General features: G+C 31.0%; 2 protein-coding genes across 2 annotated transcripts in view; both read left to right on the top strand.

Moving 5' to 3' along the window:
- Positions 1-3198, top strand: part of LOC100166173 (DNA-directed RNA polymerase II subunit RPB1) — a 9341-nt gene extending 6143 nt beyond the window's left edge. Inside the window, exon 2 of the mRNA XM_001948461.5 lies at positions 930-3198. Within this exon, the coding sequence (XP_001948496.1) occupies positions 930-2858 (1929 nt within the window). The 3' untranslated portion in view covers positions 2859-3198. The remainder of the gene's footprint in view (positions 1-929) is intronic.
- Positions 3199-10214: 7016 nt separating this feature from the next.
- LOC100568615 (mediator of RNA polymerase II transcription subunit 15) lies at positions 10215-15412 on the top strand. Its single transcript, XM_003244512.4, has 2 exons — positions 10215-10351; positions 13666-15412. The coding sequence occupies exons 1-2, from the start codon at positions 10334-10336 to the stop codon at positions 14959-14961; spliced, it is 1314 nt and encodes a 437-aa protein (XP_003244560.1). The 5' UTR covers positions 10215-10333; the 3' UTR covers positions 14962-15412.
- The last annotated feature ends 3761 nt before the right edge of the window (positions 15413-19173 follow it).

The following is a 19173-nucleotide window of genomic DNA, read 5'->3' as shown; positions in this document are numbered from 1 at the left end:
TCCCGCATATATAGAATCAAAATAAATTCAAATATTTCCAACTTTTTTTTTAATTCATTGGCTAATGTTTTTTCTGATGTTTTATTACTAGTTAGAATAATGTGAGTCAACGATTTAAGTACATCTATATAACGTTCTTTCAAGGAAAATATTGCATCATGTCTAGCTTCCCACCTAGTAGGGCACACTTTTTTTAGAACTTTTGTACGGATTTTAATAGAAATATCATGTCCAAATGCTAAAAAAAGCCCATCTTGGCGCACTACTAGCAAAAAAATTAAAAATTGCTTGAACTGTGTCAAAAAAAATCAATACTTTACTATGACATTTAGCTGCATCAGATATTACTAAATTAAGATTGTGACTACAACAATGAATATATGAAGCTGATGGAACAAGTTCTTTCATTATAATATATTATTAAATATTGATAGTTAATTTAAAAAATATAGGATTTCGATCTGAGGCCCCTAATATAACCTCAGTCTTGAGGCCCCGGTGCATTGCACCCCCTGCACCCACACTAAATCCGGCACTGGTGCCAACGCAATGACGGTGTACACTCAAGTTCTACTGTACAGCCTGCTGCAGAGCGGTTACCTACTTCCCCCTTTTTTCTTTGATTATTTTATAAATCTACAATTATATCTTATAGAATCTGATTAAAAAAAAATTGCCATTCCTTATTGTCTCATTTTTGTTTTTAAAACTTTTATTATTACCCATCATAATTTATGTTTATTTTCTAAGTTGTTTTTAGAGGAGTTAATAAAATGATCGTTATACGTATCCATAAATGAAAGAATGAATTTATATTATTATTATACCATTACGTGTATCTGCGTGAGCCTTATTTAATTTTATAACGGGGGCAGTGTGTATGCAAAAAATTAAAAAAAACACTAAACGATTGGTTTTTCGTTTTACAGTTTTTGGCGGCGGTGATCTTTTGCTGCGCAGCAGTTACAGTAAACGTAGCGGAAAAACCAACAGAGACACCAATTGATAAACGGAGCACAGTCAATGGGTACGGTTCTTACGCCGGCGGTTATGCTCCGACCGCGGATTACGGTGCGGCGGCTGGACAAGACGGCGCTGCGGCTTACCAATACGCCGCAGCGGCTCCGATCGCCACCGGTCAATACGCTACGGGTCAATACGCCGCGGTTCCGGCGGCTGCTTCCATCGGTGCCTTAGTGGTGCCTACCAACCAGCTATTCTACCCGCAGCAACAAGCGTACGGATACTCGTCAGCTCCAGCTTACGCCGCCCCGCTGACTTCGGTGGCTTATAGCGCCTATCCAGCCACGACTTATGGCTTCCAGTCACCCACTTACAGTGCCGGTCAATCGGCTGCTTATGGTGCCGGTCAGTCAGCTGCTTATGGTGCTGGTCAATCGGCCGCTTACGGTGCTGGTCAGTCAGCCACTTATGGTTCCGGTCAATCGGCCGCTTACGGTGCCGGCCAATCAGCCACATCTTACGGTTCCGGTCAATCGGCTGCCACCGCTACTTACAGCTCACCGCCGGTCGCTTCATACAGCGTATCATCCTCAACACCATATAAACCAGGACCCGTGACTTTCGGCAAACCGGAAGCCGATTTGCAAACCAACTTGGCACCATCGTACCAAACGTCCGCGGGACTAAGCAATTACGTTTCTTCATCTTTCAAGACCAACAAGTATCCATCATACTCACCGTCCTCCTACCCGTCCACGTCAAGCGAATACTACGCAGCACAGCAGTCATCGTCATACGGGTCACCGTCCAAACCCAGTAGTTACCCATCATCAGTGTACCCGTCTGACAACTCATACAACAAATTCAAGTACCTGCCACAAAGTTCGTTGTACAGCGGTGGATCATCGTACAAACCATCCCCATCTGCCCATTACAAACCATCATCACCGTTCGATGCGTTCGCTTCATCTTACGGACAATCTTCGTCCTACTCATCTCCACCCCAAAAGTACAGTAGCTCTCCCTCGTTCGGTGGTGGATCTTCCTCGTACGGTGGTAGTTCTTCCTCATACGGTGGTAGTTCTTCATCATACGGTAGTAGCTCTCCCTCGTACGGTGGTAGCTCTCCCTCGTACGGGGGAAGCTCTCCCTCGTATGGTGGTAGCTCTCCCTCGTACGGAGGAAACTCTCCCTCGTACGGTGGTAGCTCTCACTCGTACGGTGGAAGCTCTCCCTCGTACGGCGGAAGCTCTCACTCGTACGGTGGAAGCTCTCCTTCGTACGGCGGAAGCTCTCACTCGTACGGTGGAAGCTCTCCCTCTTACGGTGGAAGCTCTCCCTCTTACGGTGGAAGCTCTCCCTCTTACGGTGGAAGCTCTCCCTCGTACGGTGGTAGCTCTCCCTCGTATGGAGGAAGCTCATCATCGTACGGTGGTAGCTCTCCCTCGTACGGTGGTAGCTCTCCCTCGTACGGTGGTAGCTCTCCCTCGTACGGTAGTTCGTCTCTGTATGCTGGTAACTCTCCCTCGTACAGTGGTAGCTCTTCTTCGTATGGTTCACCGTCCCCGTACAAGCCATCGTATGGATCACCATCACCTTACAAATCGTCGTCCTCGTACAAGGCGCCATACAGCAGCTCCGGTCCATCATTTGAATCACCATCCTCTTATAAGCTGTCTCCATATTCTGGCGGATCTTCCTACGAAGGATCTTCATCCCCATACAAATATTCGTCTTATGAAGGATCTTCATCTTCTTATAAGTCATCACCAACCTATTCATCAGGTTCATTCAAACCAATTACTTCTTCCTATTCTCAGAGCGAATATGAATCACCGTCATCTTCTCTTTACAGTTCTAAGCCAAGTTCATACGAATACAGTTCTAAATATTGACACTAATGCAATGTTCCTTTTTTAGATAAATTAATTTTTATGATAAAAAACGTTTAGATTGTATGTTTAAATTTGAACTTGTGTTTTTTTTATTAATCATACAATTAAGTTATTCTTGAACTGTTAAACAATTTGAGATATGCTAGTTCACAAATATTTGTTTTTGTATTAATATTAAGTGCTTTATTTAAATTACATTTATGAATTAGTGATAAAATTATATTATTATAAGTATAATAATACGTTATTTATTTGATCGCAGATCATAATTACCGCAATCAAACATTATATTTATGAATTATATAAACCAAATATACCTATAACTTTTTTTATATATATATTTAATGATTTATAATTTTTACACCTGAATAGTAACATAAAATCAATTCATATTACATTTTGATACAAATGGTTTTTAAATCAATTTAAAAGAAAAATGCGTAGAGTCGTATCATAATTACTCAGGTATTAGATGTGATTCTATGATAGAACACTAAATTATAAATGTTCTTAAACAATAGTTGGATATTGGATATTAATATATAATATAATATAATTAACTTTTTATGCTAATATAATATCAGTATATTTTAAAGTAAATGTTTAGATTTAAATACCTAATAAAAATAATAATTATTAAAGTTGTAAGTATAATATTAAAATGTTTGACTTAACATTTAACAAACCAATATATTTACTGAATATAGATATTTTTTTCTATTGAAATTTAAAACTTGACATACTACATTAATATTAATTAAGTATTCATATTATTTTCTAACATTCAAATTACACAGTTAACCTTGTAAACAATGGTCAATGATTAATTACAGGTTTTACAACCGTTATTATTCCTGTAAGTATTTAGTTTCAAAGTTAGTTAGGATAAAATGTCCAAAAAAAATATTTACATATATAGAGTATAAGATTTTTTGAAATTATTGAGTTACTGTAATTATAATAATACAAAAAGTTAAATCTGTATTTAATTTTGATAGATTGGGTTGGATTAGGTACCAATAAGAAAGTATTGATATAAAAATATTATACCAAGAAAATAGAAAAGTATTAGGTTAGGTTAGGTAACTTACAACATTAAATATTCAATATTTATTAGAAGTTAATGAAAATTGAAAAAATATTTCGAGATCGTTTAGTATACTATTTCAGATGTAGGTACATGAACAATTATTTTTTAATTTAATGGTCCAATAAAATACAATGTACCAATCATGTTGAAGGGACCAAATAGCTCACTGTTAATTCGTTAAATGTTTATTGATTTTTTATGCAACCTGGCATAATGTGTATATACTATATACTATATTATGCTATATAGTAGCATAATATATCAATTATCGTCTGATTTAAGTGAAAGAAGTTTTAAAATCAGATTAACATGCAAAAATAGTAGAAAATCTGCAGGATTGTTTAATAACCAGATTTAGGTAAGTCTTGTATTATATTATATCACATATTTTTTTACCCATTATATATTTAGTCAGTTATAGGGTGTCTATACGTATACCTACTAGTAGTATATTACAATACGGTTCCGGCCCGTTAAGCTGGCCAATGTTTGATCTTGAACTTTAAAATTCTAGTTATATATTAATATATAATATATGATAATATGATATTGTTATTATGAAAAAAGTACTCAGATATACTATTAAAAAAAAAAAAAAATAATGATAAAATATTTAGACCATCTCCGCTCAAAACCATTTTTTCATGTGCAATGATTTATCATAAAAATTTAAAATCAAATTTAAAACATAAATTATACCTACTATTATATTGATCATAATAATATAATATTTATATAAATTAAATCTCTTAAATTAAAAAATAAGGCTATTATCATATAAAGTAACTCTTTTCAAAAATACATAAAAGTCAGGAAAATTAACACGCCCGGAGAGTGGTCTAATTTTCACTTTTTTTTTAAATTAATACGATTACAATTCCTAAAAACCGGTGTCAAAATTAATAATAATTTTACGTCTATAACACCCAACATTTTAAATATTTTAAAACACTGATATTTGTTTGAGTACCTATTCTAGTTTCTTTTTATTATGATCTATAGTTGTCTTGAGTGTTGTTGATTTAGGCTAATGTAAAATTAACAACTAGTTACGGTATCATTTGGTAATATAATACAATCAAGGATGGGCACTTACGAGTTAAGATACTCTTGTAAGTTGTAACTTTTACATTTTATGTATTAGACGTTTATTTATAATATTAAATGTTTTACCATGATTTCCTTAACATTTATTTAATGAAAAAATGTTCATAATATAACTGAAACACCTAACATATATTTTAGTACCATAATGATGTATTGATGTGTAAATTAGGTTTGGCAGGGCCGCCTTTAGGATTTGTGAGGCCCAGGGCGAAAACCAATTTTACTACTTTTTTTCAAACGCGAGGCCCAGGGCCTGGGCCCTGCTCGCCCTCTCCCTAAGGTCGGCCCTGAGGTTTGGTCCAATGACCAATACTAAACACTATACATTATACACTATACTACTAAACCACTACTATACATTGGAGTTTACGAAAACGAAGAAGTATAATTTTATTTTTAGGTTATTTTCAATAAGTGTGTGACATTATTGGATTGATTCTCTCTTTAATATTAGACTAGGGAATTATTATTTGTATTTCTATTTTATTTTTGTTACATACATAATATAATGTATCTTACTATCCCTTAGGTCAATAGTCAATACGTACTTATTGTATGCCCTGCAAGTATAGGCCTTTGTAAAAAAAAAAAAATGCTATATTAAAATGTAAGCGTGAAACCAATAATATCTTATGACTTAAATTTCATGATTTCAAAGCTGGTCTGATTTTACAAAATTGGAAAATGTGTATTATTTGTGTTGTACTACAATAACATATGTATCATTAGGTATAACATCAATAATATATTATATTAATAATGTACCTTTGCGTCTATTTTGTTGCTTTATTATAATAAATAAAACATATATATTACGATTTAAGGGAATTTATTTGTACTTATTAATAATCTGTTATTATTTGTTTGAAAATATTTGTCATAAAAAATTTTATCCTACATTATCAGTTTATTTAATATGTATATTATAAAAATATATTCCCTATAAAATCATCTTACAGTTTTGCAATATTTCTGTATTTGATAAAGTAATACACTTTTAGTTTCATAAACAAATAAAATCAACAGTTAATATTATTATTAATTAGAGAAGAGTAGGTATATCTATAATCTATACAGTTTGATACGGTTACAGTAGGTGGTTAATTAATACTTATAACCCGGCGATTGTGTGGCTAATTTGTAGAGATCAATGACAGTTTCCACTTTCCTACTATCAATTTGAGACGCTCCTATAGTGAAGAATAAGTAACATTTAGTTCTATTTCTCTCTCAGCAAATAATTATAACTAGACGGTATTTATTCAAAACATATTTTGGATTAAAACCGTCAATAAAAAAATCAATATTATAGTTTTCATAAAATATACACTTTTTGTGTTTTGTAAAACTAAATACATCATTAATTTTAATACTGATGAGTTAATTAATTGAAATGAGATACATTATCATTATATATGTAAACTGTAATGTTAGTTAAAGTATATGTACCTACCTAAAAAAGCCAATGGCCATCGATACAGAAGCTAAAAAAAATTATAATTTTACAGTTTTAACAGTTTTAAAGCGTTTTAACATATTAAATTACAAATATTATTATTACACTGGGATTACGTAAACAAAATCATAACTTTAAAATGTTTGACTTCAATATAGTACATTATTCAACTTATTTTATTAATTTGATGGAGTAGGTACGTAATACATGACGTCCTTTTAATATTATTACAAAACTTGTGCCGGTATTTAGAGTTTATACAAAGCTAGGTACTATAATTATAGGTAGGTATCTACATTTTAAATATTTGATTCTGAGTTTACGTTTTATGATATTACGATTTCTATTGAATTTATAAGTTAAATATTATTTTGTTTTCATTCATACAATCGTATGAATAGAATTTGGTATTGAAAGAAAATACCTACCAAGAATTTTGATCATATTATTCAATTGCAATAAAGTCAAAACTAAACAAAAATACTCATCAACGACCTTGTCATTAGAAAGTATTCGTCAGTTATATCGCGAAAACCAGTTATACGCCTTTTACTTCCCAGTCTTTCCTCGTTATTGGTTGGAGTTTCGAATTCGAATGAAATATTTGTATGTTAAATGTATCGTAGGTATCATATGAACACAAACAAATCGGTAGGCCGTACGTATTTAAAAACTAAAGCAAATATTTTGTTGTTATAATCGTGCGAAAAGTAGTTTTGCATTTCATGGTGTCGAAACGCTACGAAACAATATTACGTTATTCATAAACATATACTTACACTTTAATAATGGGCCTTGATACACATAATGTTGTTTGTATAACAAAATTACCGTCGGTAATCTTTAATCGACCAACAATAGGGCTAATATGATGATGGATAAGACGTGTATTTACGCACATTGTTCCGGTTGCAAAAAATCAAAATTACGTCATAGAAAAATAATTATACTATTTTGTTAAATTTTTCATAAGTATCTTTTTCTTGTAAGGCGATTTGCATGTCCCGCACAAACAATGGCTTTTCTCTTTCACTTCCTCTTCTAGATTAACGACACAGGTATCCTGTATAAAATGACCAGCTTAAGCGTTTTAGTTTGTTTTGTTCAATTTAAAAGTTGAATACTCGAGATTACAAATAATTGTTACGTAGGTTAGTCATAAAATATATGATGCAAGCCGATAAATAAGGTACATATAAACAGAGCTGTAGCTAGGGCTTGGCGAGACTGGCCCAGGCCAGGGGCGCAACGAAAAAGGGGCGCGAAATCCGCGCCCGATGATATTAACATCCGGTTAACCGTCTATAAATACATAAGTAGCATTTCTAGTTTTGGTGCTTTACTGCTTTGTATTTATATATGTATCTAATGCTGTTAGGAGTACTTAGGACAGACGGTTTTACACACACACATCATTGTATTTCACTCCACTTAGAATCTAAAAATAAAAATATTTAATAATTTTCGTTTTAAAATTAAAATCATATTATAAGCATGTCCGTGAAGTTTATATCCCAACTATGTCCGATCGATTTAAAACGTGCCAATATTTTACAAAAATATTACAAATCGGTTTTTAGAATTTTCAAATAAGTCTTAAGAGTTGAAGCTTTTAATCTCTTAGCTCTTTAAGATTTTTAAATTCACAATGCTTCAATAATAATGAATATTACAATTCAATGTATGACAATGTGATAATTTGGTTTCAGAACAAATTGATATGCTTATTTAACTTTATGTTCTTCGTTTTGATTTACAATTGTCAATAATTATCTCCATAGAATGTAGAAATGCAAATTGATAACGTTTCTTGGATAATTTAACTTTTTAGAGATTGTTCTACTATTTATGTAAAGACTTGCGAATTTCGCTATAACATAATTGACAAATTGATCAATTCTTTTGAAATGTAATTTTATTTTTAAATGTTATATGACCTAAATATGTAGTTATTTATTTATTAATTACTCTACCTATTACTAAATTGAAGATACAACTCTTTTATTTGTATTTTGTACCTATACCTACTATTTTGACACTATTTGTTAATCAGACGTAAGTGTCATGAATGTTCCTAGAAGTTATAAACTTATAGATATTTTAAGTCATTATTGGATAATTTAGGTAAATTATAGTATAGTATAGTATATAAAAAATATTTTGCGCACGGAATATCTAACAAAATTGGCTGAGATGGTTTTACTGAATAATGTAGTAGGTATAACCGTATAGCCGTATAGGCGTATAGCATATTAAACTACCCGGTTAGATATGGAGGATATGGAGCAACACATTTTTCCCAAAGTTAGTAATGTGATAACATATTATAATATACGTAAGACCCCCTTTGAAATATTTAATAGAGGTAAATTAGATGATTTGTGATAAGAAATAAATGAGTTTTTTAAATTTCATCTACTAGTGAGAAAAGCTTTATAATTATTTTGAAGGTGAGAATAAATAACTGTTTCTTAATCAATTTTACAATATTTTTTTTTATTGATCTAAAACAAAAAATTAGCGACAAAGGCCATCAGCTGTTGCTGTTATAATAATTATAATTATTATATTAAATTTATTGAAACATCTAATACTAGACTAAAAATTAAAATTTAAATAACTGTTAAGTAGCTACCAAACATTGATTATGAACTATAATACAAAATAGTAGTTAGTAAGACTCTAAAACTAAAAGGTATGTTTTTCCAAAAAATAGTTATCCATTTTATTATTATTATATTTTAAAATTACGTTTAACAAGTAACAACATAATGTTTAACATAATGCAAATCAAAAATGTTGTTTATAATTTTAAGTGCGTATAAGTACTCAACCTATGTTGAGATTTTAAACTTGTTACATGAATTTATCTTTGTCTTATTTAATCTAATTATGTGGGTGCAAGGATAATTTTTTACTTTTTAAAATAAATAGTTGATCAAATGTTTTTACTTTTTATTTAAGTTATGTCTTAAGAGAGATATTGTATTACATTAGAAATGTAATCTTTTAATGACATACTATAGAATATTGGTGAATAAATGAATTTTTTATGTTAAGCCAAAAAAGTGTTCTATCATACTATCCCCCTCTCCCCCACGGGTTACCTTAGTAATATAAATAATTATTTTATCTTAAGTTCGCGGTCAGTTTAATTATATTTCTGCACATATTTTGATATTAGGGGGTTTTATGATACTATTTAAGATTAAATTAAAATTATTAGTAGATATATTTGTCACAGTTTAGAATGTTTAGACATTATATGAACCAACGACCCAATGAATATTGTTCCGTATTATTATAAATTTAATTACGGCATTACCTAGATATATACATAATATTATATTCTTTAATATATCATTGGTCAGTGCATGACAAAAAATACAAAACATGGGTTACCTGTACGTGTCGCGTTTGATAAATTTCGCCGAACTATTTAATGCAAAAGTTACAAAATCTAATCAATTCAACAGTGGCGGTGGCAGCTGCATGCAAATGACATTGCCCGTGACATGACGCGTTTACATCGCGTGATCGGTGAACCTATTCGATTATTATATCCAGTAACTATATATATATATATATATAGATAAATACAGTAGGGAAAAGATCACGGCGGTGTTTCCCCGTCGTTTGCTTGAATGAAAGCGATTTAAATTACCAACAATCCGTGTACGATTTGGAGCAGAGTCCCCTCCTACCTTTTCCCATGTGGTCGCCAAGGAAATACATCTCGAAAATGTAGCCGTGGTCATTTTCGCACGTTTCCCGGCTCCAATAGTGTGTAGAGAGTGATCGCGGAAAATCTTTGTCGTTATCATGTTACCTACGTTTGCGGTAAGTGTATATTATTATTATTAATATGTATGAATAATATTTTATGACTTAGCTTAATTTCATATACCTATCACTATAATTCTCATTAATCTAATATAACAGTAGTCAGTGGTCAAAATAAATTAATCGCACTCAAAATTTAATTTGCTCTAAATTCGTATTTATTACAGTATTATTATGAAATATAAAATAAATATTTTTGAGTTTTTCAAATGTTTGGCCTATTTAAAAATCATAATATTGATGGATAATTTAAATTTCATAGAAATAATTGTTTTGGAGTTATATTAGTGTATTACTCAATAATTCGTTAAATAATCACACACATGTAAACTGTTATATGTAGGTACTTGTTATAGCTTGTCTTGTATGCAGAATTGTAGATATCTATGAATTATGATTAATGATATTTATTGTTTATTTATGTTTGGATTTTTAGGAAACTATATATGAAATAAAAATATAAAATTAAAGAAAAACAGTTTAATTTAAAAAAATATACATTATAATGTCCATTATTATTTTACATTTTATCATTACACATTTTTAAAGCGTGTAGAAATTAAAAATACATAACAAACAGTATTTTAATTTACGATTCAATAAACATTATTAAATTTGGAATAACAATACCTAATTAATAAAATAATTTTTTTTTCAATATATGAGTTATTAGTTTATATGTTATAACTTTATAAGTTTATAACCACTAAAGTTATTATCAGTAGGTAATAAATTAAATAAGCATGTCTTTTTAATAATTAAAACAAATAAATCATTTTAAAAAGTCTGGTAAAAATAGAGTATTCTCTTATTGCAAACAAAAAATGACTGAGTATTGTTTAAACTATTAATTACTACTAGTTCATTTTAAATGAAATAATATATAGATGATTTACAACACAGAAAAACATAACATATTACCTATGTAAAGTTTGAAAGAAATTTAATTTACAATTCATACATAATTATCGATAATCGTTAATTTATAATAATGTGTAGGCAGTAGGTATGTTCATTTACAATAAATAAATGTAACAATTGAGATTTTTAAAACAATATATAGATACCTACCTATAATTTATTAGAATTACGTTTTGGCTAGTCATTTTATTTTTTACCTTATCGAATTTCCAGTGGATATTATTCTTCCGCTCTGCTAAATAATGATTATTCTTTAGTCTTAAATAATATTACAGTGGGCAATATTATCCACTTTCCCCAATTTTTATAACACGCCAATGATTCGTATCGGCTTACGATTTTATCGTATTTGGAGATTATAGTTATCTTCGTATCTAATTACCAAATCATTTTTTAATGACTTCCATTTTAGCTTAAAATTCTAAGCAGTTGATTTATTTGTCGTACTAATCTGAGAGTTTAAAATGTTACTTATGTTAATAAAATATTTTTCATCGAATGGACTAAATAGCTATTCATTAACGCAATTTTAAAAGTGCATGAAGTTAAATGTATACATTTTTTTTGTGCTGATTAATCACATAAATACAAAGTGTTTAGTATCTACTTCGGTTGACCAAACATTAACCAAATTGATGTATAAAACTATATTTTTAGATAATAACTCCTTTACTATTTTATTATCTTATATATAGATATCATATAATATAAGATGGTGATTCTGACTGATTCACCAAACTAACTCGATACTCAGACTTTGGTAGTATTCCGAATACTTTTTAAATACTTTTTTTGAAAGTAATCAAAACGGTATTTGGAATACTTTTTTTCTTCTTAGGAATATTACTATTACAAAGTATTCGAATACATATTCTGAATACTTTTTTTCAAGTAATCGGGATATGTATTTGAAATACCCAAGTCTCTCGATACTCATCTCATTTTTATTTTTAGTATTGCATTCATTATAAATATAATTTGGAATTTTTGAATATACTTAAGTTCCATAATATTTTAAAACGATTATTTTTTTTTATACCATTTAATGGGTACTCTGTGGCAAACTCCTTTTTTAAAAATAAGAACCAATGTATTTTACTATAAATTGTTAAGCAGATCATTTTTTTTTAAATGTCTATGTCTAAATTGAAATTCAAACAAGTATACTTGTAAACTACTTAGTTTTTGAGTCATCAAACTTAGGGTAATAATGATAATAGGATTGGAAGATATTATTATTATTATTTATTTATTATTTATTAAAGCCTGTTGGGCAATTTTACAGTGGTAAAAAGATATTGAGGCTTTGAAGGGGAAAGATATTGGTTGATTTGAAAATAGTAATAAATATTAATCTATTTATATTTTATAATTTTTAGAAATTATCCAACTATAATAAGTACTAGTCTAAATATTACTTATTTACATATATTTTCTATTTTATGTAAAACTATTATAAAGAATTATCTTAGTTATCTATAGTAGATGCTACACAAATTGAATTATTTTAATAACACAGAAATTACTCGTTATAATTTATATTTAGATAGGTACAGCCAGTCATCAAAATATTTAAATAGATCATTTGACTAACAATTTATATTGAAAAATGATGGTTATTGTTTGAAAAAAAATAAGATTGTATCGCCTAAGAAATTTACTTGAATTGTTTAAAAATCTAAGTAGGTATTTGAAAATGTGAACTTTCAGGCCTCTAAAAAACATATTTTTAATTAATGCATTATTTAAGAATAAAAGGGTTGAGGATGCTTGGTGAAAATCACTCTGTAAACTATTTACACATTATACAATATACATGTATTATGTCAGTATTCCTAATGTCTTATGCAGTTAGTAAAACAGTTTGGTAAAATAATATCAAGGAACTACTGGTAAAGTTCTTATGTTGCCAAAACAAAATTAATTATAACTTACAATTTTTGGTAAACTGTTTACTGGACACTCATTTTATCATGTTCAGTACTACAAATTACGGTAGAGACGATTGAACTAACTCAAGTATAATTTAGTGAAGTAAGCTAAAACAGTTAGGTACATTGTATAGTTCCATCCGCGTTCGAAATAACGTAAAAAACCGTGTAACCACAAGAATTATTTTATGGTTTTAACAAAGACAAGACGCAATCTTATTAAATACCTAAAGCATCGTCTTGTCATTACGCCATAATGTTTTATATTTTTGACAACTACTAGATTATAAACCAAACAAGTTTTCTGGAAAATATAGTTAGGAGTTCTTGGTGACCTGTTTATTATATTCTACTAATGTATTATGGTCCAGAGCCACTGCAGCAGTAACTAGAGCAGCATGTACAATTTCAATGAAAAAAAATGTACGGTATATATAATAACAATTGTATTTGTTTTAGGTGTGTTTTTGGGCAACGACCGCGTTGGCGGCGTGCAGCACGAGAACTAAGGTGCACTACGTACGTGCCGATGACAGGTCACCCCGCGGAGACCCGTATTACCCGGAAAATTATTACCCGGAAAGGTTGCAGTCTCGAGCATCATCCATTTTCGGACCTTCCATTCAGACCTCAGCGGCCGGGTTCCCGTACCGGTTCGTCTTTCCAGCCAACCACCCAGCTCTGAGCGGTTCCATGTACTCGCAGTTTGTGCAAAACCCGCACCAGCACGAACCCGCAGAGTACTCAGCCGAGGACCTTTTTGGGCCACAACTGACGGCCAAACAGCATCCGCTGTCTGATCTCAAACACCGCCAGCATCAGCAACAGCAACAGCAACAAAATCAGCAGCAACAGCAACAGCAAATCGGCTACGAGTCTATGGCTAAAATGCAATACGACTTCCTCGGTGGTGGTGGTGGTGGTGGTAAAATACAAGCACAACAGCAACCTTCTGCAGCTTACCATCATCACCTCATCAAACAGCCAAAACACTATCAGAGCTACGAATTGGCGCCGAACGCGCTGCAGCAGCCCCTGCATCCGTCACCTTATCCATCGTCACCTTCCATCGGTCAGCCGATCATGCTGCTCATACCTTCTTCCGGCCAGCCCGGCGCCCCATACCAGACCCTGGTCCTGGTCCCATCGTCAGGGTCACCATCTCCGCTTCCGGCGCCCGTACCCCTGTTTCCAAGTTTCCACCAACAGGTCCAGCACCAGCACAGTCCGCCCGGTCAGCAGTTTGTGCAACAGCCCGGCGGTTTCGTCACCACACACCCGCGTGGCCCTCCACTCGTCGCCGGCTTTCCGTCCGGTCTCGGCGGTGGAGGCTTCGGTGGCGGCTTAGGTCTGGGCGGCAGCGGCGTCTCCGGACTAGGAAAGTTCCCAGGGGCGCAACTGTTCCATCGGTCACATGAACCGCTCCCGAAACACCCGAACCATCAACAACACCAGCACAAGACATCATCGTCTTCGTCGTCGATACCATTGTTGCAGCCGACGTCGTACCAAGGTTCCGGGTCGACGCACGTGTCGCACACCACGGCTGCTGGATCGGCGGCGCAACAACCGCTCGAGGACAAGGTTGGCCACGGTACCGGGACATCCGGTGAAAAATCTGACGACCGTGACGACGATGGCAGTGACGGCAGTAGTGGCAGCGGTGAAACCAAAAGTGAAGAAAAGTCACCTGAGTTCGGCGACAAGACCACTGTAAAACCCATCAAACCCATCAAACGGATCGTGGTCACATGATGTGTTTACTTGAATAATAATATTAATATTAATGTGTACGAAGTGTTTTAGTATTAATTTTCTAGCGAAATTCCCATATACAAAGGTTTTTTATCGATTAAACGATATTTCTAAGCACATTACGAGATCATCATACTAGGAAGATTTTTAAAACTAATGAACAATTTATTTAATGGCGTATTTAACTTATATAAACCCGTGCGTGTTATTTCGTTTTATTCCAGCAACCTTATAAAAAATATTGTTCAATATTATTTATTATTTTTATTTGAAGATGTATTTATCGTTCAATGCGTTTTAAGTAACTGTTGGTTTAGTTGTCAAATCAACTCGTGTAAATTTACATAAACTTTCATATTGTTTAATAATATTTAAAAATAAAACTTTATTAATTGTAATTTAGTTTGAATAATGTTTTGTTGTTTTTTAAATAAAATATATGTTTGTATTTTTACAATTTACGAAACTGTATAGAGTTTATTTTTTATTTATATTGTTCATATTATATAGGTAAATACCAAATAAAATGTATAGAGTACTTGGAAAAAATAAAATTTTGCTCAACTTAATAATTTTTATAAAATGTGAAACAATATTGGTTGTTATAAGAGTAATGGAAGTATAAGTTTTAGTATAGGTACCTATTATTATTGCCTATTAGTTATTAATAATGGTTTTATATAGAATTGATATGAACAATAAAAAACAAGTATAAACAAAAACATATATTACATTTTACTTAGTTATAATTAAGTATAAATAAAATAAATAGATATAAATAAAAATTAAAAAATAATTCAAGTTATATAACTATGAAGTATATTTTATTGGATTATCTCATGAAAAGTTGATTGGTACCTACATGAAAAGAAATTTTGTGGAACGAATTTTTGAGATGATAATTTTTTTTAAGGAAACACGGTTATGTTTTAACAATTTAAAGAATACCTACAATACGAAAACAATAAACGTGATACTGTGATAGAATGACGAATTTTTATTAATATTATCGATTGTAGATGGTGTAATATTTCTGAAGAACAATGAAAAGCATTAATAAAAATGATGATAAATATGGACTTCCTAACTGAAAATTTCTTCACTGAAATAGACAATACTTTTAATAAAAATAATAATAATGTACGTGTGTGATGAATTGACTGAAGTTGTTCTAAAAAGTGTTTCGAATTGTATTCGCTGTGGAAACGGTTGTTTTTTATTACTATTTTTCAAACAATATTATTTGTTCAGGTCTGTCCATCTTGTGAGTGAGCAATGTGTGTTGGTCCTCTCGTTTATTATACCTGATGAATTTAGAAGGCAGATTTCGCTTTCATCGATCAGTTTTTAGAGACCATTTGCGTTTCTTCAATTATCTATGGCCTGACTTGTCATTAACATTTCTTTTATCTACACATTGCTTATTTTTTTGGTAATAAAATAAACATTTAAAATGTTGAAGGTCGTCTCGACGAAAAAAAAAATAATTACATACTAAACGAAACAAACGACTACAAAATCTCAGACGCGTGAAAGGGTTTTTTTATTACTATTCCTATCAAAGCACTGCAGGTAGTGCTAATAAAAAAATAATGAAACATAATATTGAAATTATTACACTGTTATCATCGATACCGATTTTCAGAGATTGTGTATTACCATTATTTATTGCAATGACCGATAGGTTAACAATATGTAATTTGGGCTTTGAAAAGGCCACACTAACCCAATGATTTCTCATGTCTAAAGAAGAACCCCCCTCCTATGCGAATCCTCCGGTGTTGTTTTTTGTGAAATAGTAATTTGTACCATCAATATAGGTAAATTTATGTATGTATGTAATCTATGCCAAAATATGAAAACAATATATAATTTGTACCACATCTAAAAATTAATTTGGGTGTATTACTCGAGGATATAAAACAACGGCATATGTAATCTATGCCACACTTCCAATTTTAATTGTTAGTATTTACCTGATGAATTCTAGAGATAATGTCAGTTATAGCACGTACAATTTGAATAAATAACATGGACTATTAATGTAAAATTAATTATACAATATTGTTTAAAATTAGTGTTTAAAATATACTACGACATCGTACACCAAAGTCGGTATCATCTCACTTTTTAAATTTAACCATCAGATGCAATATAGGTAAGCACCTACATACAAGGGCACCTGCTAGGGAGAAAAAACGGTCTTTGTCCCCCTAAGAATGATTATAATCAGTTATAATTGCATGTACTGCATAACTGGATGTACATAATGCAGTTATAACTGCATGTACTTTAATATCAATACCATTAGAACTATTACAGTATTACATATTAGATTGTAAGTAATTCTTATATCTATTGCCCTGGGTGGGATTTTATCCTACATGTGCGCTTGCCTACATAAATATATAATGCAATGTTTAATTATTTATTTTTACGTTTTACGTTTAATTCTGGATACACAGCAGAATCCTCTGGCCCCTGTATTATCTACCCTACGGTGCCCCCCCTCCCATCCATCTAAAATATCTACTATGACGTAAATTATAGATGAATTATTTGATTAGCACCACTGGTTTGATGTATAGTAGTATTGAGTGCAAGTATCTTATCATTGAGTAGGTCACTTTAATGGATTTGTTTAATTTGAATTCAACGATAAATCATTGCATACAAAAAATGATTCTGAGCGATGACGAAAACTGTATGTCAGTCTATATTACTTAGTTTATATTTTTTTGATATATTTATATTGCTTTTATAATAGTTTATTTTACTATTAGTAATACGGTAAGTATAACGGTAGGTTAAATTACTTTTTGCCAAGAACATTGTACTTGATAAATTATTAATATTCAATTATTATTTATTATAATAATATTATATTAACTTTTGAGTGAATTGAGTCAATACCGACATACCATATTGTAGTGGTGTATTGGAATAGGTTCATGGTATAAAAAGGCAATTGCACAAAATTAATAATATGAATGTATGAAAAGTGTCATTGTGCATATAAATTATAAAATAAACGTAACATTTTTAAGTTCCCATGAATAATATTTTTGAATCACAACAAAATCAAAAATCGTAATTTTTTATTTGAATATACAATTTTGTAAAATGTTATCTTAAAATGTCTATAAAAAAATAGTTATAATATAAGTTTTAGATTTTTAGATTTATTTTAATAAGAACTATTCAGGAGAAACTCTGTATTAAGTTTCCAAATATTAACTATTCAAATTGAAATTGTATTTTCTTATATAGGTTAGGTTAGGTTAGGTTAGGACAGGGATTTATGTTAATAAGAACTATTCAGGAGAAACTCTGTATTAAGTTTCCAAATCTTAACTATCAAAATTAAAATTTTATTTTCTTATATTACCTAATGTAAAAACACACATAAAGATAACTAAATCCATTTATTGAAAAATTACAAATTTAGAATATGTAGTTGTTTGTTTAAAATTAATTGTAACTATATAACTTATAAGCCAACTTAAATAAAATCAAAGATGATATTTAAACGGTCAGCTATTGAATAGTTTTAACTTTTAATTATATAATTTGTTGAACTATTATACATTATAGGGAAATTATTTTGATAAAGAATAAAATAAATGTTAATATTATGGTATTACGCGAGTCATGGTGACTAGAACTTCGATAACTTAAATTTTTTTCTTGTCCTTTAAAGTATCTCAGTTGAAAATTACATAAGTTGGAATGATTTTTATTGAGATCCCTTTGAGATTGACTTGTTGAGACTGCAACTTTAATGTATTAATTCTTTTTAAAAGTTATTCACATGTTTATATAGTTATCTTACCTTGTTTTACATTTTGGTATCTATACCGATGGCTTTGAAAAAGTTGTAAATTACGTGAGTGTTCTGTTTCCAAGTGCTTCTTCCATAGATGACAACTGTTTAGATGTTTGAGAATGAATATTGCGGAGGCAAACAGTCATTATGTACGAAAAAAAACCGGTCAAGTGCGAGTTGGACTCGCGCACCGAGGGTTCCGTACAAACCTGTAGGTATATAAGTAAAAGTTCACCCATCACGACAATCGAGTCATAGTTATGGTATTTTTATTGCAAAATGAAATTTATAACATCAAAATATGGAAAGCTGGTGGATCATAAATTAATGACAAAGGTATCTTTATACAGTTCCAGTAATCCTTCATTTTATATTAACATCTATCA

The sequence above is a fragment of the Acyrthosiphon pisum genome, chromosome A1, assembly GCF_005508785.2.
Source record: "Acyrthosiphon pisum isolate AL4f chromosome A1, pea_aphid_22Mar2018_4r6ur, whole genome shotgun sequence".
NCBI lineage: Eukaryota > Metazoa > Arthropoda > Insecta > Hemiptera > Aphididae > Acyrthosiphon > Acyrthosiphon pisum.
This window is presented reverse-complemented; position numbering and strand designations above follow the sequence as displayed.